Below are 26,100 nucleotides of genomic sequence, written 5' to 3' on the forward strand. Positions count from 1 at the left end.
TGGATGGTGGACAGCTCGGCGCCTGGCACAGATGCAGGCAGGGATCTGCCCTGGGTTCCTTGTCCAGAGGCCGCTCCCTCCCCTCCTCCCCTCCTCCCCTCCTCTACAGGCTGTACCCAGCCTCATTGGCCACACAGGTTATTTCCTGTGACTCTCATGGGTGTCTGTTCCCTTCTTAATGGCCACACCATCCTCCAAGACCTTAGGGATCTAGCTGCATCATGCTGCCCCAAAGCTCCTACCTCAGTTTCTCTTTCTCAGCTGTGGTAGGGCTGGTGACCCGGGCTGGTGACCCAGGCTGCTTTATGTGTGATGGCCATAGAGGAGGCTTGGCGTGGTGCCAGTCTGGTCACGTCCCCTCCCCCCTGCTCAGAGCCCCTGAGGCCTCTTTGCCACCACTCTGCCCTAATCTCTCCTCATCTGCCCCTTGCCCTTCCTCATGCTGTTCGCTTCTGTGGAAACACCCACCCCCATCCTGCTTCCCCCTTTAATTCTCAGCCAAGGAATCACATGGGTGTGCATGGTAAGTCACTTCAGTTGTATCTGAGTCTTTGCAACTCCATGGATTGTAGCCCACCAGACTTCTCTGTCCATGGGATTCTCCAGGCAAGAGTACTGGAGTGGGTTGCCATGCCCTCCTCTGGGGGATCTTCCCGACCCAGGGATTGAACCCACATGGCTTACATCTCTTGCATTGGAAGGTGGGTTCATATTAACATTAAATCTGGAGGTAGTAAGGTCCAGGCAGTGGGCATAGCACATGCAAAGGTCCTGGGGCAGATGTGTTGGAGGAACTGTGCTGGGGGGCCCCTGTGGCTGGAGCAGAGTGAGTGGGGCGGGTGGGTGGAGGAGGTCCTGCAGGGCCTTGTGAGTGGTGGGGAGGACTTGGACTTTTACCCTCAAAGGAAGGGGCATGGGACCTGACGGGTGCTCACTGGCGCCCTCTGGCTTTGAGGGGAGGACAGACAGTGCAGGAGACATGGCAGGTGATGACAGCATCGGTCCAGGTGAGCAGTGATGGGACTGGACCAGATAGAGACAGAAAAAAGGGTAAGAAGTAGACCGACTCAGACTAGACTTTGAAGGCAGAGCTGATAGGATTTGTTTATCTTCTCCCCTGACCCCTTGTAGAAGACCCCCACACCCGGGTCTTGCGGGAAGCCAGAGGAGGGGGAGAGCCAGGGGCTTTGCTATAGCAAGATCCTTCAAGGAGGGTGGGGGCCTGAGAGACCTGGAACTTGGAACCTTCTGTGTTCTGTCTGATCCTCTCCTACCCCCATTCCTGCCCCAGGCCTTAAAAGCCCCCAGTGCTCTGTCCTCCCTACGCCCAGCAGGCTGGACTGGCCTCTTTGGGGGAGTCAGGAGCTGATGGCCGGGCCCCGCCTGTGCCTGGATCAGCCCCATCCTGCCCAGTCATTGAGAAGGCGTTGGCCCAGCGGGTAATTAGGGGCCTCCCAGTTTAGAAGGCGGCTGCCCTTGGCTCCCATGGGGTATGGGGGGGCGGGGGAAGCATCGTGGCCAGGCCCCTTCATGCCAGTGACCCCTGCCCATGCCAACTTGTATTGGAGGTGAGTAGATAGGAACTAGGTCACCCCCACCTTACCCCCATGCCCGGGGACCTGGCGACCCTGGGCTTGGTAGTCTGTGTTGCTCTCCTGCCTCAGTTTCCCTGAGTCTCTGTACAGGCCTGACCTGCCGATCCAAGTGGTCTGGGCCAGAGCCCCACCCTGTCCCCCAGATGGAGCTGAGCCTATGTGCATCTGTGGGTGGCGTCAGCTGCTGTGGTCACCCTGGCCGCAGCTGGCTGTGGGCCATTTCTCCAGCTAGGGCCTTCACCGTCCCCAGCAGCCACTTTTGCTCTTAAAGGGCCTATAGAGGGATTGCCAGGGGAGGTGGCTGGCTCCAGGCTTCCGTTTCCCCATCTGCGCATCCCGGACCAGTTGGGTCCCAGTGTGTGTCTGTGGTCTGACTGTGCGCGTGCCTGTCTGTGTGTGTACACGTGGATGAGAGGGGTCTGACTGTGTGTTTCTGGGTGTATATTGTCTGGATGGGTGCAAGCTCAGTCTGCTGACTGCCTGTCTCTGTCGCCCCACTGAGTGCCCACATCCGAGTCTGGGGGCTGTGTGTTTTCACCTGCCGTGCCCCATGGAGCTTGCATCTGCCTCCATATTCATGTTTGCCCACAACCCAGCTATGTGTGTGTATTGCCTACGTGACTGTGATCTTGTGTGTACGTGTCTCACCTAGCTGTGGATCTATGATCTTGACGTGGACCTGTGTCTGCCTCTGATCTGACTGTTTACATGTGCTGTCAGCCCCATTGCAACCCTGTGTCTGGGGCCTGATTTTGTGCCTGTCCGTGTACCTGTGTTATTGGCTTGACTATGAAGAATTGATGCTTCTGAACTGTGGTGTTGGAGAAGACTCTTGAGAGTCCCTTGGACTAACAAGGATATCAAACCAGTTGATCCTGAAAGAAATCAATCCTGAACGTTCATTGGAAGGACTAATGTTGAAGCTCCAATACTTTGGCCACCTGATGCAAAGAACTGACTCATTAGAAAAGACCCTGATGCTGGGAAAGATTGAGGGCAGGAGAAGGGGACAACAGAGGATGAGATGGTTGGATGGCATCACCGACTTGATGGACATGAATTTGAGCAAACTCCGGGAGTTGGTGATGGACAGGGAGAGTCGGACACGACTGAGCGACTGAACTGAACTGATGCATGTGGACCCATCTCTGTCACCTGACTATACATCTGTGATGGTGTCTGGTCTCCCTGTCTGTGATCTGATTGTGTGTCCAGGTCTGTCTGTGACCTGACTGTGTGCAAGCAACCCATCTCTGTCTGGTCTCACTGTGGTCTAACTGTGTGCCTGTTGAGCCCCCCAGCCCCCACTCTTCTCATCCTGACTTCTCCACTCTCCACCCTGGACCATGACCCGGCCACCACCAGCCCAGCCTTCCCCTGGGGCTGGGCGAGGTGACCGCAACTGGGTATTTTGGGAGCCAGAATCACGGGGGCCGCCTCATCATTACGTGGCACCCATCCTTGTGGCCATGGCCTGGGCCCACCCAGGGCATGGCCTCTCCCTGTCCCTCCCTTGTGCCCTGGCTAGGGAGGGCAGTGGGGAGGGGGCTGTCCCAGGGTTTGGGTCCCGAGAAGGACCCTTCTGCCTTAGCAGAGGTTGAATTCCCGTGGGAGAAACAGACACTGGTGATACACATTCACATTTGACTTGCAAACTGGGATAAATGCCGTGGAGGATGAGCTCAGTCGCTTCTGAAGCCGTGGGATGTGGCATGGGGGTGGGGGCTGACCTATGAGAGGCAGGGAGGGCTTCCAGAGGCAGCGACAGTGGAACTGAGACCTGTCACGCAGCAGTTGGGGTTGGGGGGAACAGCATTCCCAGCAGGGCACGTGGTAGGTTCAAAGGCTCGGAGGTGGGGTTGAGCTGGGGCTGTGTGGCCACACCTCCTGAGGGAGGGGGCAGGAGATCAGCAGGAATGGCTTCCTCTGGGGGTCACAGGAGCCATAGGTGTTAGAACAGGGCAGGAACCAGCAGGTTATGTTTGGGAGGGAGGATCCGTCTGGTGGCCAAAGGGTCCTGGTTGTAGGGACAATTGGCAGTGCCACCTGGAACCTTGGCCTTCAACAGGCTCAGCCTGGGAGGGGGAGGAATTGGATGTTCAGAGTGACTCCTGGGGGGTGGGGAGCTCAGTCTGGGGTCGGGAGGCTCAGCCAAGGTCTGGGGTCTGGGCTCCATTGGAGCTGAGGCTTAAGTGGGATCAGGACCCAGCCAGGGTGGGGGTGTCTCTGTCCATCAGGCTGACATAAAAAATATCATAGACTGAGTGGATTATAAACAACTCTCATTTCTCACGGTTCTGGAGGCCGAAAGCCGAAGATCAAGATGCTGGCAGATCTAGTGTCTGGTGAGAACCCGCTTCCTGATTCATAGATGATCCTCTTCTAGCTGTGTCCTCACGGTGAGGGTAGTGAGGGAGCTCTCTGGGTCCCTTTGAAAGTGTTAGTCACTCAGTCGTGTCTGACTCTTTGCGACCCCATGGACTGTAGCCCACCAGGTTCCTCTAGCCATGGGATTCTCCAGGCAAGAATACTGGAGTGGGTAACCATTCCCTTCTCAAGGGGATCTTCTCGAACCCAGGGATCGAACCTGGGTCTCCCACATTGCAGGCAAATTTCCTACTGTCTGAACCACCCAGGAAGCCCCATTATAAGGGCACTAATCCCATTCATGAGGGCTCCACCACATGACCGGATCGCCTCCCAAAGATCTTTAATACCATCCACATGAAGGGTTAGATTTCAACATCGTAATTTTGTTGGGGGCGGAACACAAACATTCTGTTCATCATAGGGGCTCAGTGCTCTCTTTCTGCCCCATCATCGCCCCATGATCCTCGAACCCCATGACTCTCCTCTGCCCCTCTGTGATCCTCCAGCTGCCTCTCCCACGAAGGCCCCCTGGATTGCTGCTCCCCTCTCACAGTCCCTTCGTTTATCTCTGCAGACGCTGCCCCGTCTGACGCTTGGCTCAAGGCCTCTCTGTGAGGGACCTGGGGGGCTATCCCCCCCTCCAAGGTGGAGGTCGAAGGTTGCAGGTCACGGCTGAGCATGGCGCCTGCCTGGGGCCATGGTGTAGCGTCTGTGATCAGGCCTGTGGGCCTCCTCGTGGTCCTGCTGATTGGAGGCTGTGCTGCAGAAGGTAAGTGTGGGCATCTGAGTTTGCATGTGCACATGTGAACACGTGTCCCCACCTCTCCCTGGGGACCCGTGCTTTTGCCAAGCAGAGCCTCTGTGCTCCGTGAACGAGGCCAAGTAGAATGCTTGCTTTGCGCTGGGTCCTGTGAGATGCAGAGGCAGATTGTAAGGATGGTATCAAAAAGCAGTCATAGTAATAGTGGTGACCATGTGGGTTTCCAAAGCATCGACTCTGCACCCAGAACAGTGCTAAATGCAGACTTTATCTGCCTCCTCTCCCTCCACCTCTTAGAACCCAGCTAGCTTCATTACCATCCCCATTTTTGGATCAGAGAAACCAAGGCTTAAAGGAGGAGGCAGGGACTTACTTAAAGTCACTCCTGAAGAAGCCACAGAGTTCACTTTCCCTTGCCACAATTAGAAACACCAGTGACCAGTTGATTGACACACAAGCAATCAAACCTTCCCAGGAGGAGCCTGGGGAGGCTTCTTGGGAGAAAGGGCATTGGAGCTGGGGTTTTGTGGGTGTGTAGGAGTTTGCCTATAGAAAGGGCATTACTGGTCAAGGTGTTATCACATGGAAAGGCCTGGAGTTTAAAAAAAAAAAAATTTGGTGTAGTTTGGGGATGGGCTAGGCTGTTTGTGGAAGTAACTTGTTGGTCCTGGGCCCAGTGGCAAGGTCTGTCTCACAACTAAAGGCCTAGAGGAGTGTCATTCAGGGTCTGTCTCACTACTCAGGGCCTGCTGCTGCTGCTGCTGCTGCTAAGTCGCTTCAGTCGTGTCCGACTCTGTGCGACCCCATAGACGGCAGCCCACCAGGCTCCCCTGTCCTTGGGATGCTCCAAGCAAGAAGAGGAGTGTTATTCAGGCCCATGGGGACATTAACTGTCAAGTCAGCAGAAAAACTGGGATCTGGTGTTAGGCTGGATTTGAATCCTGACTTTGCTGTCAGTCTGCTGTATGACCTTGGGCCAATGAGTCAGTCTCTCTCAGTGGCTGTTTCCACCATGATTGAATGAGACTCAGCATCATCCACCTCCCAGCATTCCCAGGACATGGACATGCCATAACCCCTGCATGCTGCCTACACATAGAAGGCCTACAATCCTGGGTTATCATGAGCATGATAATTATTGTTCCTGGGTGAGAACACCAGAGACATACACACCTGCTTTGTACATTTGTGCTTTTTCTTGTTTTCATATTGTTTTACAATAAATGCCTAACCCATTCAGATCAACCACTACCATCTAATGAGATGGATGCTGTTTTCCCCATCCCCATTGTACACATGGGGAAGCTGAGGCACAGTGAGTTTACATTACAGCCAGGAAGCAGCCTGACTGCCTGGTGCCAGAGCCCAGGTACCCATCACCCCACATTGCCTCTGGGTCAGCAGCCACACATAACTGGGCCATGATCTGGCCAGTCATCTTCTAGGGCCTGTGTCTTCTGGGCTTTATTCCTCATAGTGGGAATGGCAGGCTGAGGGTGCTGAGCATTTTTAGTTAATTCAGGGTCTCCTTTGCCCTTGGTACTGCTTACATCGGGGCCAGAGCATTCTCTGGGGGGAGGGTGTCCTGGGCACTGTGGGATATGGAGCACCCCAGCCCCATCTTCTTGATGGCACCCCCACATGAGAACCACTAATTTAACATACACTAGTGGAATAAGTCATAAATCTGTGACTTTGACATCTTGCCACTGACAGTTACCAGCCTCAGGCAGAATGGAGCTGAGATTCTTCCCATTTACAGATGAGGAGAGTGAGGCCACAGAGTGTTTATGGTGTGATTTCCACCACAGTCTGGAAATCACAGTCTGGAGACTCTCCTGACCCGGGTTCAAATCCTAGCTCTGTTGTTGGACTATGGCTGCTTCTGTGCTCTCATTCATTTGGTGGGTTTTTAATAAGCACCTGCTGTGTGCCAGGCACTGGTTTAGACCTGGGGACAAACCAGATATCCCACCCCCTTTTGGAGCTGATCATCTCATGAGGGAGAGACCCCAAGTGTGCAGGATGGTAGACACGCCTAGGAGCAAGACAAACAGAAAGGGAGATGAGCTTGTGAGTGGAGGGTTGGGGGGCTGCATTTTAAATGGGTTGAGAGGGTTTTATGCTGCACCAAGAAGATGGCATCTGAACAGAGTCCTAAAGGAGCTGAGGAGAGTGTCCCATTCATGTTGGGAGAGTGTGGAAAGTGTCCTGAGCAGAGGGCATAGCCTGTGAAAAGGCCCTGGGGTAGGACCCTGCCTGGCATGTTGGAGGGAGTAAGGAAGCCTGTGTGTCTGGAGCAGAGTGAGTGAAGGGGAGAGGAAGGAGGGGGTGCAGCAGGTTGTGCAGGGTCTTGTGGGCTACTGGAAGACACGGGTTTTTGTTCCCTGGGAGATGGGAGACCCAGAGGGCCATGGGCAGAATGAGTGGGCAAGATCTGACTCAGATACTCACAGGTCCCCTCTGGCTGCCAAGGGAGGACAGACGGAGGTGGGGTGAGGGAACCAGAGCAGAGGGCGAACCATGCAGGGAGAGTGACCCAGGGTATCAGCACCAGGCATGTAGCCAAGCTACTTCAGTGGGTGCTCCCTCAGTGAGTCCTGCACTTACTGATTATTTATATTTATTTATTTGGCCATGCAGCTCCTGGGATCTTAGTTCCCTGACTGAGGATCGAACCCATGCCGCCCACACTGAAAGTGTGGAGTCTTAACCACTGGACCCCCAGAGAAGTCCCTGCAGTTGTTATTACTATATCCCTATAGGTATTGGTAGTAGCCTAGACTCAAACCCAGGTCTCCATCTCCAAAGCTGGGGCATCTTGACCCCAGGAGGTGGTCTGTTTAGCAGGAGCCCTGACACCTGGGTGGGCACTATGATTGGCATTGCCAGCTTTAAGGAGTAGCCCAGGTCCTCAGGGAGCCACTTGGGTGGGGGCTGTCAGCGGGAGAGAGCCCAGCCAGGCAGCTGGGATGTCCACCACCAGCACCAAGAGGAGCGGTTTCTGCCCCAGAAACAGCTCTTGGTCCTGTGGGACCTTCCCAGGACGCTGTGTGGCTGGCCCAGACTGGATTGGGAGGGATGGGAGGGCAGGTGGGCCTCTACCTCTGGCACCAGATTTTCCTCTGCAGAACCTGAAATGGAAAAACAGAAATCGAGCCAAGCCCTTCCCAACCTCCCCGTGCTGTTGGCATCACCACTCTGAACCTCAGTCTCTTCATCTAAGAAATGGGAACACCCAGGGTGCTGTCTGTCACCAAAACCCACAACCCTGGGTATCAAGTGTACAGTGTGCAAGGCTTTGGGAACCAAATGGAACCAGGTTGGAATCTTAGCTCTTGCCCATCACAAGCTGGGTGAGCAGGGGCCATTCAGTCACCCTGTCTGAGCCTCGGAATAGAGCTGGTGTGAGAACAGGCCCAGCACAAAAGGAACGCTTGCTTGCCAGAAGCTGCAGCCATACCCCAGCGTCTTTCTTGTGTCTGGAGCCTCTTTGCCAAGAAGAGGAGGAGAGGCTTGTCCAAATAAGAGACTTTAAGCATCCACAAGAATTAGTCTAATGGGAGATGCAGCAGGCGGAGAAAGCTTTTCTGGGCTGGCTGGACTCCCAGAGCTGCCTGGACGTAGGCTGAGGCGCGTCTGCCCTGAAGAGAGGGGGAGCCAGGGAGCGAGTGGGCAGCTTCATTACTCAGTATTTGGCAAACATCACGGTTCAAGTGCTTCCCAGGTGGCGTTAGTGGTAAAGTACCCACCTGTCAATGCAGAAGACGTAGGAGATGTGGGTTTGATCCCTGAGTGGGGAAGGTCCCCTGGAGGAGGTCATGGCAACCCACTCTAGTATTCTTGCCTGGAGAATCCCATGGACGGAGGAGCCTGGTGGGCTACAGTCCATGGGGTTGCAAGGAGTCAGACATGACTGAAGCAACTTAGCACACATGCCTGCACAGGGTTCAAAGCCCCAGGTTTTCAAGTGTCACTGGGTTCAGAGAGGTGAGGTGAGGGAGTCCCTGGGAGTGGGGTTCATTTCACACCCACCCTGCCAGGTGGCATGGAACCAACTATTTCAGCCCAGTGTGATCGGGGCTGTGATGGAGGGGGGCATCCAGGGAAGGATGGGGACAGAGGCGGCCCTGACCCAGCCAGCGGTAATCCAAGAAGGCTCCCTGGGGGAGGTGCTGGCCGAGCAGAGGTTGAAGCTGCCAGATGCAAGGAGGAGGAAGGATAGTGCAGGCTCTCATCGGGTCTCGTTCCCTGGATTGGAGGGTCCTCGGGGTGTGTCCCCGGCCCCGAGTGGTAAACAGGCAGCTGGATGCTTTTCCTTCCTTGCAGCTGGCTTCTGCCCTTCCTTCCAGCAGCTCCCGAGGGAGGGTTTTTCCCAGAAGCAAGATTCCTGACCCAACTGCAGTGACTTTCCCCCCCTGACCTTGGCTGGGGACGCATATGGCCCCAGTCACCGTTCCAGGAGGAGGGGCAGGCCCAGCCCAGGGCTGCTTAGCAGGGAGCAGCAAAAGCATGTCAGTCAGGCTCTGGGCCTGGCGGGTGAGAGGAACAGAAGATGTCAGGGAGACCCAGGTTCAAACCCCGGTGCTGACACGTCTGAGCTGTGTGAACTCGCACAAGCTCATTAACGTCTCTCAAGCTGCACAGTCCTCTCTGTAATGGGATGAACAGTCACCTCCGCAGTGGACTACACAGGAGCTGAAGGAGGCCCCACATGCCTGCACACAGTGGGTCTACTGATTTTCCAGAGAGATGGCCAGTGTAGACTCACAGAGTTGTATCAGTGGGAACACAGCCTGAAACGAGGGAGGTGAGGCCAGTCAAGCCACGGGAATAGGGACTCTGTATTTTGTTCAAGGCCCGGCCTGAGTCACAGATGGTAGAAATTGGGGTTGTGGCACCCAGATTTGGAACCTGAGGTCTTCTTGAACTTCTCGGCACTCCTGAGTAGCCAAAACTTCCTACATGAACCTATGAGGCCTACTTGTTGCTTAAGCTGGAGTTGTTCATCCTCTGTGCCTCAGATCCCAAACTTTTACTTAATATATTTCTTCAATCTACTCACCTTTCTAGTCAAACCTTACAGAAATAATAATTGCAATTTATCTGCAAATAGTTCTCAATCTAAAGAAGGTACCAGGCTGTGAAGCCTCCCTTCCCCTGAGTCTGGCTACCTGCTGTCTCCTCTGAGAGGCAGGTGTTGTTTCTATACACAGACACACACTTACACACACACTTTACCCATTTTCAGTTTTCTCATCACACAAATAACACTCACTACACATTTTACCCTGCATTTTTGGTCCATTTTGTGTGGTATCTTACGTTCCTTCCCTAGTAGCTCATTACAGAAGTATCCTTGTCCCTTTTTACAGCTGCGTAGTATTCCACTTCATGTGTAGCTGTATTCATTTAATAATTCCCTTTTGTTGGATACATGAGTTGTTTCCTTTAGGACTTCCTAAGCACGTTGAGGCCCTTAAGTCTGTTGGCAAAACTCTCAGAAACAGCTGAATTCATTTTATGGGATATCTTGTAGCTTTATTGTGGCTGGAAATCCAGGAACCTTTGGGCGATTCAAAGGTTACTGTGAAAAGTCCATAAAAAAAGAGAACAATGTTAATGAGCTCTCACCAGGTGCCAAAGCCTGAGTGAGGTCCAGACTTGAAGCTGTCTAGGTGTAAGACATCCTAACTCCCACTTGAGACTTACCTGGGGAGATTTTAGCACATCACATCATCATGAGGGACAGAGGATGTGGGCACAGGACCAGCCCCATTCAAATCCCTGCTCAGCCCTTGGCTGGCTGTGTGTCCAGGCAGTTGGCTTGCTTCACTTTTCCTGTGTGTGAAATAAGGATTATGGTGGCTCTGCCCACCCATTGCTGGCAGAAGAATTTTTTTTGAGAGGGGCTACACTGCACAGCTTGTGGGATACTAGTTCCCCAACCAGGGTGTTTGGACACCTCCCATGGATGAAGAGGCTGGGGTCTTGGGTTCGAGCGCTGGTTCTGACCTCAGGTCCCTTGGTCACCCCCCCACCCCCCCGCTTCCCTGTTCAGTGCCTCAGTTTCCCCATGTGTGCCACTGGGGGATTAGACCAAGTTATCTCTTCCCAAGCCATTTTTAGGACCAAGGACCCTCCAGGGTTTGGCTGGTCACTACTGAGGGCTAAATTTGGGAACCCTAGAGTCTCAGGGGTCTCCCCTCCCACCTTCCTTTATGGCACTACATCTGAGTGGGTATGCACACATGAGGCTGTGTCTATGTGTGAGTGTGTGTGGGAGGTGGGGTGCTGGGCAGGCCCCGGGGTCCCCATGGAGGGTGAACAGTGGCACCATCTCTCCTTCCTCCCCTGCAGCCCTCGTGTTGGGCCCACGTGGTACCTCTGTGGCCAGGCGGGCTGGAGGGCACGTTTACCTGGCACTGTGGGGTCCTGATCACATGCCGAGGCCCACCAGAGCTCCTCTTCCTCTCTCTCCCCAGAGCCCCCCAGGTTCATCAAAGAACCCAAGGACCAGATCGGAGTGTCGGGGGGCGTGGCCTCCTTTGTGTGTCAGGCCACGGGTGATCCCAAGCCACGGGTGACCTGGAACAAGAAGGGCAAGAAGGTCAATTCACAGCGCTTTGAGGTGAGTGGCCGGGGAAGGGAGGGGAGACAGCCCAGGGCCAGCCCCCTCCCACCCCCGCACCCCACCACCCCCCCGCCGTGGGGCCATGGCCGCTCAGCCACAGAAGCCATCCCAGGAACATTCCCACATGGAGCTGGCTCCCTCCCCATCTGGGACCCTTCTCTTCTTCCACCACCTCCCTGGCAGGTGCACCCTGACACGTGCTCCGTGAGGGCCATGCCAGGCTCACTTATTCTGCCACCTTTGTGCTGTGTGGCCTCAAGCAATGCTGTGCCTCTCTGGACCTTTATCTCACAGAAGGGAATTCGCAACCCTGTGCCCATGTCCATGGTCAGACATACACATTTCCACATCCAGCATGCCTTTGCATGCCTATCCCCAGACTTACGTGCGTGTATCACGAACCCATGTACGCACAATACCCTTTATTCGTACAGACCCAGTTTTCTGCCTCCAGTATCTATACAGGGCCTACACACACATGTGTGTATAGCCCCCAGGTCCTCTCCTGGTCACCCCTGGGACTCCAGCCTCACCCTGACCTTTCTCCCCTCCCCACGACAGACGATCGAGTTCGATGGGAGTGCAGGGGCTGTGCTGAGGATCCAGCCACTCCGGACACCCCGAGATGAGAATGTGTATGAGTGTGTGGCCCAGAACTCAGTCGGGGAGATCACCGTCCACGCCAAGCTCACTGTCCTCCGAGGTATTGGGTTCCCCAGGGTGTGTGGAGGAGGCCCTGGGGCCTGGTTTTGGGGACAGATACCAAAGGGATCCATGGAAGTCTTGCTTTGGATTTTCACTTGTGGGGGACTTTGATCTCCTTTTTTTAGCCCATAATATCACTGGGCGTTAAAGCTTTCTGGTAGTAATTTATTGAGCCTTTGCAGAAAAGAAGAGCAGCCTGTTAAGGGATTAGTACAAAAGGTGCATCCAACTCAAACTGAGAATTCATTTGTTCATGTAATTAAAATGTTTGTGGATTATACGGCTTCAGGTTCAGCTGGATCCAGGAACTCATACCATGTCCTCAGGGTTCATCTTCTGACTCTGGGTGCTCTCCTCTCCATCAACTGTATTCTCAGTGAGATCTCCCCATTAGCTCCAGACTCTGGGGCCTGTACACAAAAGAGATGACTAAGTGACCCAGGACTGTTCATTGACCCACCTTGGGTCAGATGACCATCCCTGAGCTTGTCACTGTGGTTGGAGGAAGAAATACTCTGATTGGCAGAGTTTTCCCTGAAGTCAAGGGTGGGTCAGCCCATGTAGACAGGGTCAGTAAGGGGTGGTCTCCCCAAAGAAACAGAGGAGAAATAGCAGCTGGCTAGGCAGAAGCAGCTAGCCACACCTCCCCACACATTCCCATGGATCCTTCCTGTGGACTGCCTGCTGGCCTCGGTGGACCTGGGGCACCAGGAAATGGCTTCCTTATTGTAATACAGCATCATTCAGACAGTCTTGCCGCAAACCCGCCTCCCACCTGCCCACCAGCTGCTCCTGACTGCCTTCTCCCTTGCAAGGTGATTAATTTAACGCAGGGGCCTGCAACTTGGGTTCACATCCTGGCACTGCCATTCTGTAGCTTCGTGACCTTGGGCAAGTTAATGAACCTCTCTGAGCTGCAGTTCCCTCACCTCCAAAGTGGAATAATGATGATGTTCATCACAAGGGATTGTTACATGAAGCACAGAAGTAGACAAAACAAGTCAGGGACCAGCAGGGTGCCGTGTGGGGAACAAACATTTGGTTGGTGCTACCCATCTGGTATTATTGCCATCATTGCTGTTGTTCTGGTTGTGACAGGACAGCTACCATCAGCCATTGTGCAGCTGTGGGGTGGGTTCTGCCTGTTGGCTGCAGCGCCACCCTAACCCTCTCTGATCTCTAAGTGTAAGCCACCCGGGATTTCCCTGGCAGTCTGGTGGTTAAGACTTTGCACTTCAGCTGTAGGGGGCACAGGTTTGATTCCTGGTCAGGGAACTAAGATCCTGGTAAGCAACGTGGCCCGAAGGAAAAAAAAGTACAAGTCAAAGCCAGCCATTGGGGGCAGGTGGTCCCCACATGTGGCTCCCAGGTTGGGAGTCACACAGTGTCCTCCCTAGCAGCTTGGAGCCCCTGGAGGAGCCTTCATGTTGGCCACAGGGCCACTGGATCCCAGACCCTGGTGTGTGCCCGCCCTCATCTGTTACTGCCTGGAAATTCCTAGCAATTTTCAAACAAGGGGCCCCATAGTTTCATTGTGTATGGGGCCTGGAGCTGGTCCTGCTAGGGGATGGAGGAAGGAGGAGGGGAGGGGAGGAGTCCGCCTACCCCAGCCCGCCCCGCCTCTTCCCAGTAGATATTTTTGCCCTGACCTTTCCGCGGGCACAGACGGAACAGCGCGCCTCCCGCTGTACACAAACCGGCCGCCCCCCCCACCCTCCCCCCGTGCCAGCCTCCATTGTAAGCGCTCAGAGAGTTAAAAGGACACGCTGTGAATCTATTAACTGCCCAGTCTCTGGGAGTCTGGGAAAGACACATCTCCACTCCCTGCCCCCAATCTCGGCCCTCAGGCCGCCTCAACAGACGTGGTGCTTGGGCTGGGCGCTCAGCCCAGAGTATTTGACCTGGAGCGCCTGTCCCCCTGCCTCCTTTGAGCCCCAGGGACCCCCAAGCTGAGCGGGAAGGTCTGGGCTGCTGGGCCCACCCCTCCCCCCCACCTGTTTTCCCCGGTGCCATCTGATTGTGGACGCTGCGCACGCCTCTCACGCTGTTGTTTTAATTAAACTCCAAGGAATCCAGCACAATGTGGTACTCGATGAACATTTTTGTTTAATTAGGAGCTCTTGGTAACGTCAGGCGGCCGCAGCCTACCCCCTACCGTGGCTGGCTGCCGCCCACAGGCACGCGCGCCCCTCCCCCGCGGGGCTGCACGCACCCAGGAAGTGCTCACGTGTGGACACAAGTGGGGTGTGGGTGAGCGCACATGCACACCCGTATGCGCACACGCAGGAAACGTCAGCACAGAGGGACCCTGGCAGCCCCAGCCTCCAGCATGTCTAGACCAGCTTTGAGCACCTAGAATTGAGGCCCGGTTATCTTGGCCCGAACTTCCAGTGACGTCATCAGTAGCCAATCAGGACCGTGCAGTGAGGTGGTCCAGGCCTCTGGGCCCAGGAAGAACGAACTGGGTGTGAAGCAGCTTAGCCAGGATCCAGCTGCTCTGACCCGAAAAGTCCAGGCCCGGCTTGGGGGTTCTGCAGTCACTGGCCCCATCCAGCTTCCTCCAGATCTAGCACAGCCTGGATTCGAATTCCAGCCTTGCTGAGACCGGACTGTATGACTCAGGGCAGGTGTGCCCTGTGTTTGAACCTCAGCTTTCCCCTCTGTGAAATGGATCCCTTCTCAGAGGCGGATACAGGAAATTAGCTAACATTGCCTGGTACACACTTAGTGCTCAGGATTTGGGACTCACGCTGTTTTCGTCTATGAAGTGACTCCTGCCTGGACAGGAACCACAGCGCTGTTGTTTAACTGCAGACATGGGGTGATGGTGTCCCTGCTCACCTCTCCCTCACCCGGTCTTGGCTTCCTGCACCCTCCAGGTACTTGGGTCTCTATCCTCTCCCCACATGGTGTCTTCTTGCCTACCTCTTCCCCAGTTCCCTGTCCATCCCCCAATAGCCCCACCATGCCTTGTTTCCCTCCTGGGCATCTGTAATCAAATAAATGAGTGTTATTTCCTTTTTACGCAAATAGCAGCTTTGTCTATACCAGGAAGTGGCAAACTTCTCCTGTAAAATGCCAGAGAGTAAATATTTTTGACCCTGCAGGCCAGAGAGTCTTTGTTGCAACTTCTCAGTTCAGGCCAGTGGCTGGGGATGATGAGGAAACCACTGGGTGTGGCTGTGTGCCAATAAAACTTTATCAACAAAAATAAGCAGGGGGCCGGACTTGGCTCAAGGGCCATAGTTTTCAATCCTTCACATCTTTCACTGCGTCCAGTTAGCGGTGCATCTTGGACTTTGTTTTGAATCTGTAAGATGATTCCTTCTGCTGTTTGGGGGACCTGCCCTGTGGCTGGCCCGGCCTGTGTCTAATGAGGCTTTGTTGACAGACATTTAGATTGTTGCCAGCCTTTTGCTGTTAGTGTTGGCACCTTGGGAATACCTCTACCTTCCTCCTTGGTGTACAGGCTCAGGGGTCTCAGGTGGATGATGCCAAGTCACCCCTACCCCTGGTTCCACTGGACCAACACACATTCCTGCCTGCCACAGACAAACAAGGCCTGCATCTTCTGTCTCATCAGCCCTGGATGCACTTTCTTGTCCCTTGTGACTATATCACTTGTTCATCGGGGTGGGATGGGGACTGTGTTAGTTTTCTAGGGCTGCTCTAACAAAGTACCACCATCTAGGTGGCTTATGTCACATGCTTTTGTTTATAGTCCTGGGCTGGAGGTCCGAGATCAAGGTGTCAGCAGGGTTGGTTCCTTCCGAGGCCTCTTTCCTTGGCTCAAAGATAGCCATCTTATCCTCTGTCTTCATATGATCTCTGCTCTGTGTGTGCCTGGGTTTTAATCTCCTCTTCTTAGGAGGACACCAGTCCTGTTGGATTAGGGTCACACTAGTGCCGCCTTTGACTTAATGATCTCTGTAAATGCCTTCTCTCTAAATATAGTCTAATTCTGAGGTCCCGGGGGTTAGGGTTTCAACCTATGAATTATTGTTCAGTCGCTAAGTGGTATCTGACTCTTGGCGACCCCAGGGACTGCAGCATGCCAGGCTTCCCTGTCCTTCACCAACTCCTGGAGCTTGCTCAAACCCACGTCCATTGAGTCGGTGATGCCATTCAGCCTATTCATAGGGTTTCAACCTGTGAATGCGGGTGGGGTGCCTTTCAGCCGATAACAAGGGGATGGTGGCTGTTCTAACTGTAGCTGAGGAGGTATGCCCCACCCCAGGGAACCCTTTGTCCATTGTGGATGCGAGGCCAGACTGGAGCTGTGGTGTTAGGGGTCAGAGAAAAGGTACCAGGGGTCCAGGCGCTGAAAGGGGGAGGGCAAAGTGTACAGGAGGGGGCAGGACCTGCCAGGAGGCCCTGAAGCTGCGTCCCCCCTCCATGGTGCCAGCTCCAGCTGAGTCAGGCCACGGAGCCCATGGTGCGACATGCAGATTACACGAACGGAGGCCACCCGGCTAGTCACCTCAGTTGTGTTAGTTTCAGGTGGCTCAGCAGTAAAGAATTCTCCTGCCAACACAGGAGGCACAGGTTAAATCCCTGGGTCGGGAAGATCCCCTTGAGAAGGGTATGGCAACCCATTTCAGTATTTTCTTGCCTGGAGAATCCCATGAATGGAAGAGCCTGGTGGGCTATAGTCCATGGGGTTGCGAAGAGTCAGACATGACTAAACATGCATGCACACTAAAAACCAGCAAAGTGAATCTGTTATACAAATACATATATCTACTCTTCTTCAGATTCTTTCCCCATATAGGCCATTATAGAGTATTGAATTGCGTTCCCTGTACTATCCAGTAGGTCGTTATTCATTATCTGTTTTATATGTAGTAGTGTGTATGTGTCAAGAGAACCACATTCTTATCCATCACTAGAACATGGGGACCAAGTCTCCAGGGAGAGGTATTTTCTCCCCCCACCACTTTTATCTGGAGGCTCACCAGTGAATAGGGAGACCGAGGCCAGGAGGCGTGCCTCTCACAGGTTGGCAGTAACTGAGGCTGAGTTGTTTGCTCATTAATTGAGCACCTGCTGTGTGCCAGGACCTACATGGGGTGGTAAGGACACGGCAGAGACACAGATGCATTGTGATCTATGGAGTTTGATGTTTGGATGTTCTAGAGTATGGGAGGGTTTTACTTTTTATTATTAGTTTTTGACCACACCGCCAGCACGTGGGATCTTAGTTCCCCAACCAGCGATGGAACCCATACTTCTTGCAGTTGAAGCACAGAGCCTTAACCTCTGGACCACCGGGGGATTTCCCAGGGTGTTTGTAACTTGTGACTGCGAGCTTTGCCCAAGGTGATGTGGATGCATCACCATGGAGTGATGCTGGAGGGGGCCTGATGACTTTGGGGGACCAAAGTGGCTGGCGTGGCTGGATGGAGAGACTGAGAAGAGTGGGGCTGGCGCAAGATGGGGCTGCCGAGGCCACTGGTGGCCAGCGCCAGGCAAGGAGCCTGGGTTCCTCCAGAGGGTGGAGGAGACTACAGCGGAGCGGGTGACATGGAGTGATATGGCCCTGTTTATGTTTTGAAAAGCTCCCTCGGGCTTCTGTGAAGTAACCCGAGGGCTCTGTAAGTTCAGCACTGCTGACATCAGGGCCGTTCTGGGCACTGTGAGGGGTGGAGCAGCATCCCTGGCTCCCACCCACTTGATGCCAAGAGTGACAACCATGGACATCCCCAGATGTGGCCCCCTGTCCCCTGGGTGCAGGATCGGTCCAGATCAGAGACACTGGTCTAGCCTGATCCTCCCAATAGTAACCACAGTTTCCCACAGACAGAAGAGGAAACAGGCTACAGGAGATCACCCAGCCAGGCAAGGGCTGCCCCCAGGGCCCATCCCCAAGCCCCACCCTGGAGGGACAGCTGTGCAATAACTGGATCTCTGCTGTCTTCCCCATCACCCGCTCCCCTCTCCCCGCAGAGGACCAGCTGCCCTCCGGCTTCCCCAACATCGACATGGGCCCCCAGCTGAAGGTGGTGGAGCGGACGCGGACGGCCACGATGCTCTGCGCTGCCAGTGGTAACCCTGACCCCGAGATCACCTGGTTCAAGGACTTCCTGCCCGTGGACCCCAGTGCCAGCAATGGGCGCATCAAGCAGCTGCGATCGGGTGAGCGCAGGGGGCCAGGAGGACGTGGGAGCTGCAAAGGGTGGGAGGGGGAGGGCAGCATCTCAGGGCCCAAGCCCTGGGGACTGAAGTAGGACAGAAAGGCAGAGCTGATGTGCAGCCGTGGAAGAGAGAAGGGTGTCTTTGGAGCCGAATCAGTGGGGATGTGATAAGGTGGAGACTGACAGGGGTAATGGGGAGCTATGGTGGGTGCTGGGGGCGATTTCTTCAGTGCCTGAGTGGAGCCATAGCTGACTCAGATATGCACAGTGATGGTGGCTGCTGAGGCCGTGGGGGCAGAGTGTCCCCAGTACCCAAGCAGTGGGGTCCTAATGGGGTACAGAGAGTTGCAGGTAATGGAAAGCCAGAGGAAGATAGGTATCTCTGGTGCCCCTGCATTGGAGACACAGTGGGGAACAGTCAGGCAGAGGAGATGGGGAGCTGTGGAGGGTATTGAAGGAAGGCCGTCTTCAGCATCTGAGCACTGGCTGTATAACGGCACAGTCGAGGTACTGGGGAGCCGTGGAAGCTGGCAGGGGGAGGTGTGTTCTGAGCGGAAACAGTGGACTTGTCCTGTGAGGATGTAATGAGGTCCAGACAGGTAGGAGTAGAGGGGAGCATAAAGCAAAGGCTGGAGAGTGTTTCCGGTGCTGAAGCAGTGAGCATCTCCAGAGAAGATAAAAGTATAGACAGGGAGTGTAATGGGGAGCCACAGAGGGCTGCAGGGAGTGAGCATCTCCAAGACAGTGAGGATGTGATGGGGCACTGGTAGTTGGTCCACCCAGGCTAAGGGGGCCTTGGGCCAGAGCACACGACCTGGGCCACCTTGGGGCTGGGCACTTCTACAACTGTGTCTCAGCGCAGCAGCCCCCTGCTCCTGTCTGTGAGTCTATCTGTCTGTGGAGCTGTGTGCACTGTGTCTGTTGTCACACTGCTTCACGAACCTCTGTGTGTGTGTGTCCAGGCTCCCCATGTGTCCTGACTTAACACGCAGGCCATGCCATCGGCACACAGGTCGCCCTCCCCCTCCCAGAGCAAAACTCATCCGCGTGCATCTCAGCCACACGTGTATCTGTGTGACAGTCCCTCCCGTGTGCATGTCTCAGCCTGGTCCTTGTGTACACAGACACGTGTGTGATCAGGGTGTGCCCCCGGGCACTCCTGCATGCTTTGGTCCATTCTGAAGACACATGTGGGTGTATCCCCTTTTTCCCTTTCCCTCTTCTCTGAGGGCCCCCACCCTGGAGCCAGTCTTGCCTGAAAGCCTCTCCATCAGTCTCACCGTACCTCCTCTGCCACTCACTGCCCAGCCTCATCTTCCGAGGAGTCCCGCTTGCCCATTTCCTACTTTCTGCTCCCCCCAACAAAGACTGAAAACCTGAAAAGGGGCAGATGTTAAGCCCAGAATTTCTTCCCTGGAGAGACGTAGCCTTCCCGGTGCCGACCTGTCTGAGGATATTTGCAGCTTGGGGGGGTTCAGCTGGAGGAGTGGTGGCAGCCTTGGGAACCCAGTTGCTTCTCTGCTGGTTTCCACCATTGTCACACCAAAATAATGAAGCGATCGAGTGTGGACCCAGGTGCCCGGTCACCTGGGCATGTCCTTCTCTCTGGGTCTCAGTGTCCTCATGAAACGAGCCTACTCCCTGGTGTCACTGTCCGGGGCCCCTGACAGGCTGCTTGGCCCTACCAGAAACTCAGTGAACATCGGCTGCTTTAAAAATCGTAATCAAGGGACTCGCCTGGTGGTCCAGTGGTTAAGACTCTGAGCTTCTACTGCAGGGGACACAAGTTTGATCCCTGGTTGGGAAACTGAGATCCCGCAAGCCATGTGGCGCAGCTAGAAAAAAAAACATTGTGATCAATCTAATTATTATTCCGACATCCCCTCCCATCCCCAGAGGATACAGGCTTCTGTATAACCACCCGTTAACGTTCCTGTTCTCTTTTCTTGTCCCTCTGTTGTAAACGTTCAGAAACCTTTGGTAAGTTTAATTTCTTCACCATGTCAACAACTAACGCCCTCCTCGTGTCCCCTACCCCACTCCCTGCCCTCAGACTAACGGCCACCGTGACAGTAACTGTGACCCGTTCCACGTGGCATGTCTACTAACGTCCCCCTGCCCCTGCCCCTGCCGCCCCACCCCCCACCCCCGGCCACCTGGCCTTCCCCATCTGGGCTCCAGGGGGCTACAGAGAGAAGAGCCTAAAAGGAAAAGAGGAAAAAAAGACAAGACCACAAGGGACTTACTGGAGCTTCGCACATAACATACCCGCCCCCATCCCCCTTGCCAGCCCCTTCTGGGCCTTGACACTGCTGGAAAATGTGAAGTTACAGAAAGTTAAGGGCTAGATGTAGGAGGAATGTTCCGTCTGGGCTAGTACTGGGTGCATCTTTTTCTCTTCTCCTAGCATCCAACCTGAAGCCCCTGAATCCAACTGCTGGGCTAATTCTTACTAAGGTGAGAATGACTGATATTGACCCACAATAGTAACTTCTCATCTTCCTCGGAGTGGAAGGCAAAACAACCTTTAACACCCACTCTCCATGTGTGGTCTTCCTCTCAATATAGTGACCATGGGCTATTATGGCCGTCTTGGAAAGCTCTGTCCTTCACTCTCTGGGTTCTGTCACCACAGTCTTAGTAAAACAGCCTGAGCAGGAGCTGACCTAGATTCCCACTGACCTGAATTTTTACTCTCCACAGTACAGCCTCAGGCAAATTCCCCTTCCCCCTCCTCTCCCCTCCTCCTCCTATATGAAGAGGGGGAGTGGCCCCATTAGATTGGGGATTTTCTAAGAGATAATATAGGACCCTCCTAAAAGTTCTAGAAGGGCCCCAGCCTGGGAGGCTGAAGAGCTGAGTTCAAGGCCCCCCCCTGCCTCTGACTCATGGCACGACAATTCTTGGAACTTGTGAGCCTCAGTTTGCCACTCTGCAAAATGGGCTGGGGCCAGATGGAGAGGGGTGTGTTTTCTCTGCTGTGGCATTGGGAGTTATCAGCTGTCACCAGCACAGAGAGATGGGGGGGGGCGGGGGGCGGTCCATATCACTCCTGAGGATGCAGAATTCTAACCAGGGGCCACTATGTCTGGTTTCCTGAGCTGTCCCAGCCCCCAGAATCCATAGAGACACACAGTCCTTTTCCTCTTTTCCTTTTGGAAATTAGAGAGGCTGCAAGGCCCTCCTTCTCCCCTCCATCCCCTTTCACCACCCTCCCCTGCCTCTCCCACTTGGCCTGTCTGTACCATCTTCTAGTTTGCTTTATTAATGCCCAACCCTGGGGCACTAACCCCTCTCCCGCCCTATCTCTAACAAGATTCCCAAGACCCCCCATTGTTCCCTGTCCCTCCCGAGAAGGAATCTAGGAGGGGAGATCACGGACCTCCCTCCCTCGGCCCAGAAGGAAGGCAGCCGACAGTGCCAGGCCAGGCCAGGCCATGTACCTCCCTGAGGCAGAGCTACGCCCCTCTGGCCAGTCCACAGGGGCTTCTAGACTCAGCCCCTCCTTCCCCAAGAGATTCCCGCCTTCTACGGGAAGCCCTCCTGATTGGCAAGCCCCGAGTGCCCATCTCCTCCTGGGAGCCTTGCCTCATCTTCCTGGACAGCGCCTGCAGGGTCCATAGACCCAGGGCTGCCTACCTCAGCCCCCTCCCACCCCTGGGGCAGAGTGGACAGGCCTGGCTGGCGGCCTGGCCCCGCCTCCCTGGGGCCCCACGGCCCCCCAGGACTGCCTTCTGACATTCACCTGACTCTCTCTGCTTCCCTTACAGAAAGCACTCCGATCCGAGGTAAGAGGCTCTTTCCTCACCCACCCACCCACTCACGGTCTCTCTCACTGCCCGCCCAGCCCCCCAGGCTCCACAGGGGGCTGCCCCAGGCCCCCCTCCACATGTCTCCTCCTCACCCTGCCGGTGTCCATACAGTCTGTGTCTGTGTCACCGTCTGTGGCTGGGGGCTGAGGGTGGCCGTATTGGCCCCTCAGGTCACCCGGCTACAGGGGGTTATGTCCTCCGGAAGGTGCAGTGCCTCCCATGCCCACCCAGAGCGCTGATGACTGCTCTGTATGCAGCCCTCATCTGTCTCTAGACTTGGTTTTCACATCTGTATAATGGGTGTGCAGAGGGGGACCTTCCAGCTGTGAAGCTTTGACCTGGGTGATGTGGTAGGGGTGTGGGGGTCCAGCTCTCTGAAGGAGCAGAGAGTCTCAAAGGCAGCCCCATGGAGCTGCCCCAAAGGAGAGACTAGAACAGGCCTGGGTGGGAGCCCTAGGGAAGAGTCCGAGTCTGGTCCTGACTTTGCCATGAGTTGTTGTGTGACCTGGAGCAGGTTCCATGCCCTCTCTGGGCCCCCATAGTGGTATCTGCCTGCCTGCTTCCCTGGAACCTTGAGGTTGGTAGGAAGTGTTATGTAGGGACAGAACCCTAATCCACAGCCCCTAGAGAAAACTTCCCCATCTGTGGGTTCCCCCCACACCCCTTGTGTGGGACAACCACAAACGAAGCTGAGAAGGGGGCTTTATTTGGGACCATGGACTGGAGTTTTGGATTCCTGGTGCCAGGGACTCTAATCAAAACCTGTGATCAGAAAAAGAAAAAGTTTAAAAAACAAAAACAACCACCTGTGATTGATATTGGAGGTATTCCCTCATCTTCATGTTACTCATAAGCAACAAGTTACAGGGTCTAGGCCTGTGATTCTAACAAACTTACAGATAGCCACACAGTTTCATTAACTTATGAAAATGAAAACTTTGGTCCAGGCCTTTGGTTTCAAACATACCGTGGAAATCTCTGCCTCATTTTTATTTGTTCGTGGGTGCTCAAGTATTTGATCGAGGCCCATGATTTCAAACATACTTAGAGGTGTTCGCTGGACTTCATTTACTTGTGAAAATGAAGATTTCTCCCAGACCTGTGATTTCAGATAACTTTGGGGAAGTCTTGGCCACATTTTCATTTGCTCGTGAACACTGTAGTGTCCATGGCCTTGTGCATTCAAACACTGTTAAGAAGATTCATTCATTTTCACACATTCATGGGAAGTGAAGTCTTTCATCTGGACCTGTGATTTCAGACATATTGAAGGAGGTAGTCTGCCCTAGTTTCATTTACTTGTGGGCACCAAGGCCCTTTATTTGGGCCTGTGATTTTAAATATGCTTAAGATGGAATTTCTCTGTTGGTCCAGTGGTTAAGACTTCACCTTCCAATGCAGGGGGTGTGGGTCTGATCCCTGGTTGGGGAGCTACAGTTCCACATGCCTCCTGGCCAAAAAACTAAAACAGAAACAATATTGTAACAAATTCAATAAAGACTTTAAAAATGGTCCACATTTTTTAAAAAATACAAACTTTAAAAAATCTGCTTAAGAAAATTGACCATTTCTTCAAATTCTTTATTGACTCATGACCAACAAATTCTTTAATCCAGTTTTAGGATTTCAAACACATTAGAGGCATTTCAGCCTCAACTTTATTTGTGCAGATTAGAGATTTTCCTTTAGACCTTCGATTTCAAACGTTTGAAAATTCTCCCCATTAACCTCTGAGCACCATGGACTTGGGTCTCCGTCTATGATTGCAGACACACTTAGACAATTCATTTACTTATGGATCCTGAATCTAGGGCTGTGGTTTTGAAACAGGTCCATGAATTCAGACTAATTGACATAGATGACTGTAAGTCTCTGGGGAAATTCATTCTTCAGTTTGTTTCAGGTACAGAAAGCTTGGATCCAGCCCTTTGATTTCAAACTTACTTAATGTATAGCATTGGCCAAAAAGTTTGCTCTGGTTTTTCTGTTCCATTGTATGGAAAAAGTCCAATTGAACTTTTTGGCCAGCTCAATATATCACTCTCAGCATCCTTTGCTTTCGCTCTTGTGGAGATGGTAACCCAGTTCTGAAATCTAAACACCCTTGAAGAAATACAGCCCTGTCTCCATTTACAAGCACCATGGGCTTTGAGGCCTGTGATTCCAAACATACTTGAAGAACCCAGACCCCGTTCACTTACACACTGGTTGAAACGAACAAGCGACCACCAGCTCCCTGAATTGGCAGCTTGTTTGTTTTTATTTAATTTTATTCTGTATTGGAGTATAGCAGATTAACAGTGTTGTGATGGTTCTGGGTGGACAGCAAAGGGCCTCACCCATATACATATACATGTATCTGTTCTCCCCCAAACTTCCTCCCAGGCTTGGTACATCATTGGAGGTGACCCCTTCAGTGTCAGGGGCTTTGGAGCAGCTGCTGTGGGTTGGGACCGCCAACCTGCCCTCTACCTCCCCCTGGCGAGCATCATTTGGCACTTTCCTAAATGCACCTCAGTTGGCACATATTCCCCCTATCCCCCAGATTTGTCCTTCAACGTGGCAGTCATTTACAAGGTCCTAGCTGAGGGTGGAGGATTGGCCAGGCAGGCGGTGTGTTCAGGATGGGCCAGAATTGGGGCGGGGAAAGGCAGGCATCCAGGGAGGCCCTGACCCAATGGGGGCTTCTAGGGTGACTCAACTTTTCTGTCTGCCTCTCTGGCCCAGCCCAACCAAGAGACAGGCCGGACGGGACTCTGGGACAGCCCTCCCGCCATTCCCCCAAGCCAGGGTCCCCCCTGATGGGCCAGGCCTTGTCCCCTTTTCCCACAGGAGCCCTGCAGATCGAGAGCAGTGAGGAGACGGACCAGGGCAAGTATGAGTGCGTGGCCACCAACAGCGCCGGCGTGCGTTACTCCTCACCCGCCAACCTCTACGTGCGAGGTAGGGCCCCCCGCCCCCACCGGTCCCCCTTCCTCCTCGGGCTCACAGCCTCCGGGCTCCCCTGTCCCCTGCAGACCCCAGCAGGCAGGCCCACCCCGGGTGGAGGCTGCGGGACCTTGGGCGAGGCGGTGTCCCTCTCTGGACCTCAGTTTCCTTGCCTGTAAAATAGGGGCAGCTTCAATTCCCCCACCCCCGTGCCTGGTGACGGCCGTCCCGTGAGCTGCAGGATGTTGGGGTGGGGGCAGCAGGAGGGAATGGGGCAGGGCCGGAAGGAGGGGGTCTCTCGTGGGCCTACAGGGCCGGGGGAGCCTGCAGGCCTCTGCCCCACACCCCCCCCCGCCCACCCGCCCGCCCATCCGAGTCGGCTTCTGTGGTGTGTCGTGCGGTGCTTCCCTTGCTGTGTGCTCGCTTCGCTTCTCCAGACTCGTGGCCTCGTACCCGCTTCACCGCCCCGCCCTCCAGCGCCCTCAATCTGAGAGTTGGGGAGGGGTCTTCAAGGCTGCCCCTGCCGGCCCCACAGCCTCAGTTGTCCCCAGAGCCTGGCGCTCTCCTGGTCACCCTCAGAGGAGGATTCCTGTAGGCAGGTGTCCCAGGGTTTGGGTTGAGGCTTGTCAGTTTCCCACTCGGTCACGCCTGGAAGCGCGGGGGGTCCTTGCCCCGGCACCACCCCCACCCCCACCCCAAGGAGGGCCTGAGTAGCCCCTGGGTATCTCCTCGAAGGTGCCACGTGGGGGTACTACCCCTGCTCCTACATGCCTCTGTGGACCCCCATCTCGTCTCTGGGTTAGTTCTCTTCTATCCTCTTGGAAATATTCATTTGCCACCTCCTCCATCTCTTATGTCCCCGTGGCTGTTTCTGGTCAGATCTGTGGTGGAAACGGCTTCCACCTGCCAGCAAATGGGGTCCAGTTCATCCCCCGGGGCTGCCCCCAGGTGGCCCCATATCCTTGATCCCAAGCCACCCTTCTCTGAACCTCCCTTCCCCGATTTGACACACCAGGCCCCCCACGGTTCTCCACCTGGGAGGTCATGCAGCTCCTCCCTCACTGGGAGACCCTCAGGCCCTCAGTTCTGCCCCTACCAGACAGCCCCCACCAGCCTTGAAGCAGCACCTTGGCCACCCTTGGGTTCTGCATCTCGCCTCAGA

At 54.5% G+C, this 26,100-nt stretch overlaps 1 protein-coding gene across 5 annotated transcripts in view; it reads left to right on the plus strand.

Moving 5' to 3' along the window:
* Positions 1-26,100, plus strand: part of PTPRS (protein tyrosine phosphatase receptor type S) — a 109,975-nt gene that overhangs the window by 40,039 nt on the left and 43,836 nt on the right. For all 5 annotated transcript variants that reach the window (XM_061150615.1, XM_061150614.1, XM_061150616.1 and 2 more), the window contains exons 2-6: positions 4,540-4,734; positions 11,211-11,356; positions 11,921-12,062; positions 18,011-18,199; positions 24,843-24,953. In XM_061150615.1, coding sequence (XP_061006598.1) covers positions 4,644-4,734; positions 11,211-11,356; positions 11,921-12,062; positions 18,011-18,199; positions 24,843-24,953 — 679 coding nt within the window. In that variant the 5' untranslated portion in view covers positions 4,540-4,643. The remainder of the gene's footprint in view (positions 1-4,539; positions 4,735-11,210; positions 11,357-11,920; positions 12,063-18,010; positions 18,200-24,842; positions 24,954-26,100) is intronic.

This window comes from Dama dama, chromosome 9 (genome assembly GCF_033118175.1).
Source record: "Dama dama isolate Ldn47 chromosome 9, ASM3311817v1, whole genome shotgun sequence".
NCBI lineage: Eukaryota > Metazoa > Chordata > Mammalia > Artiodactyla > Cervidae > Dama > Dama dama.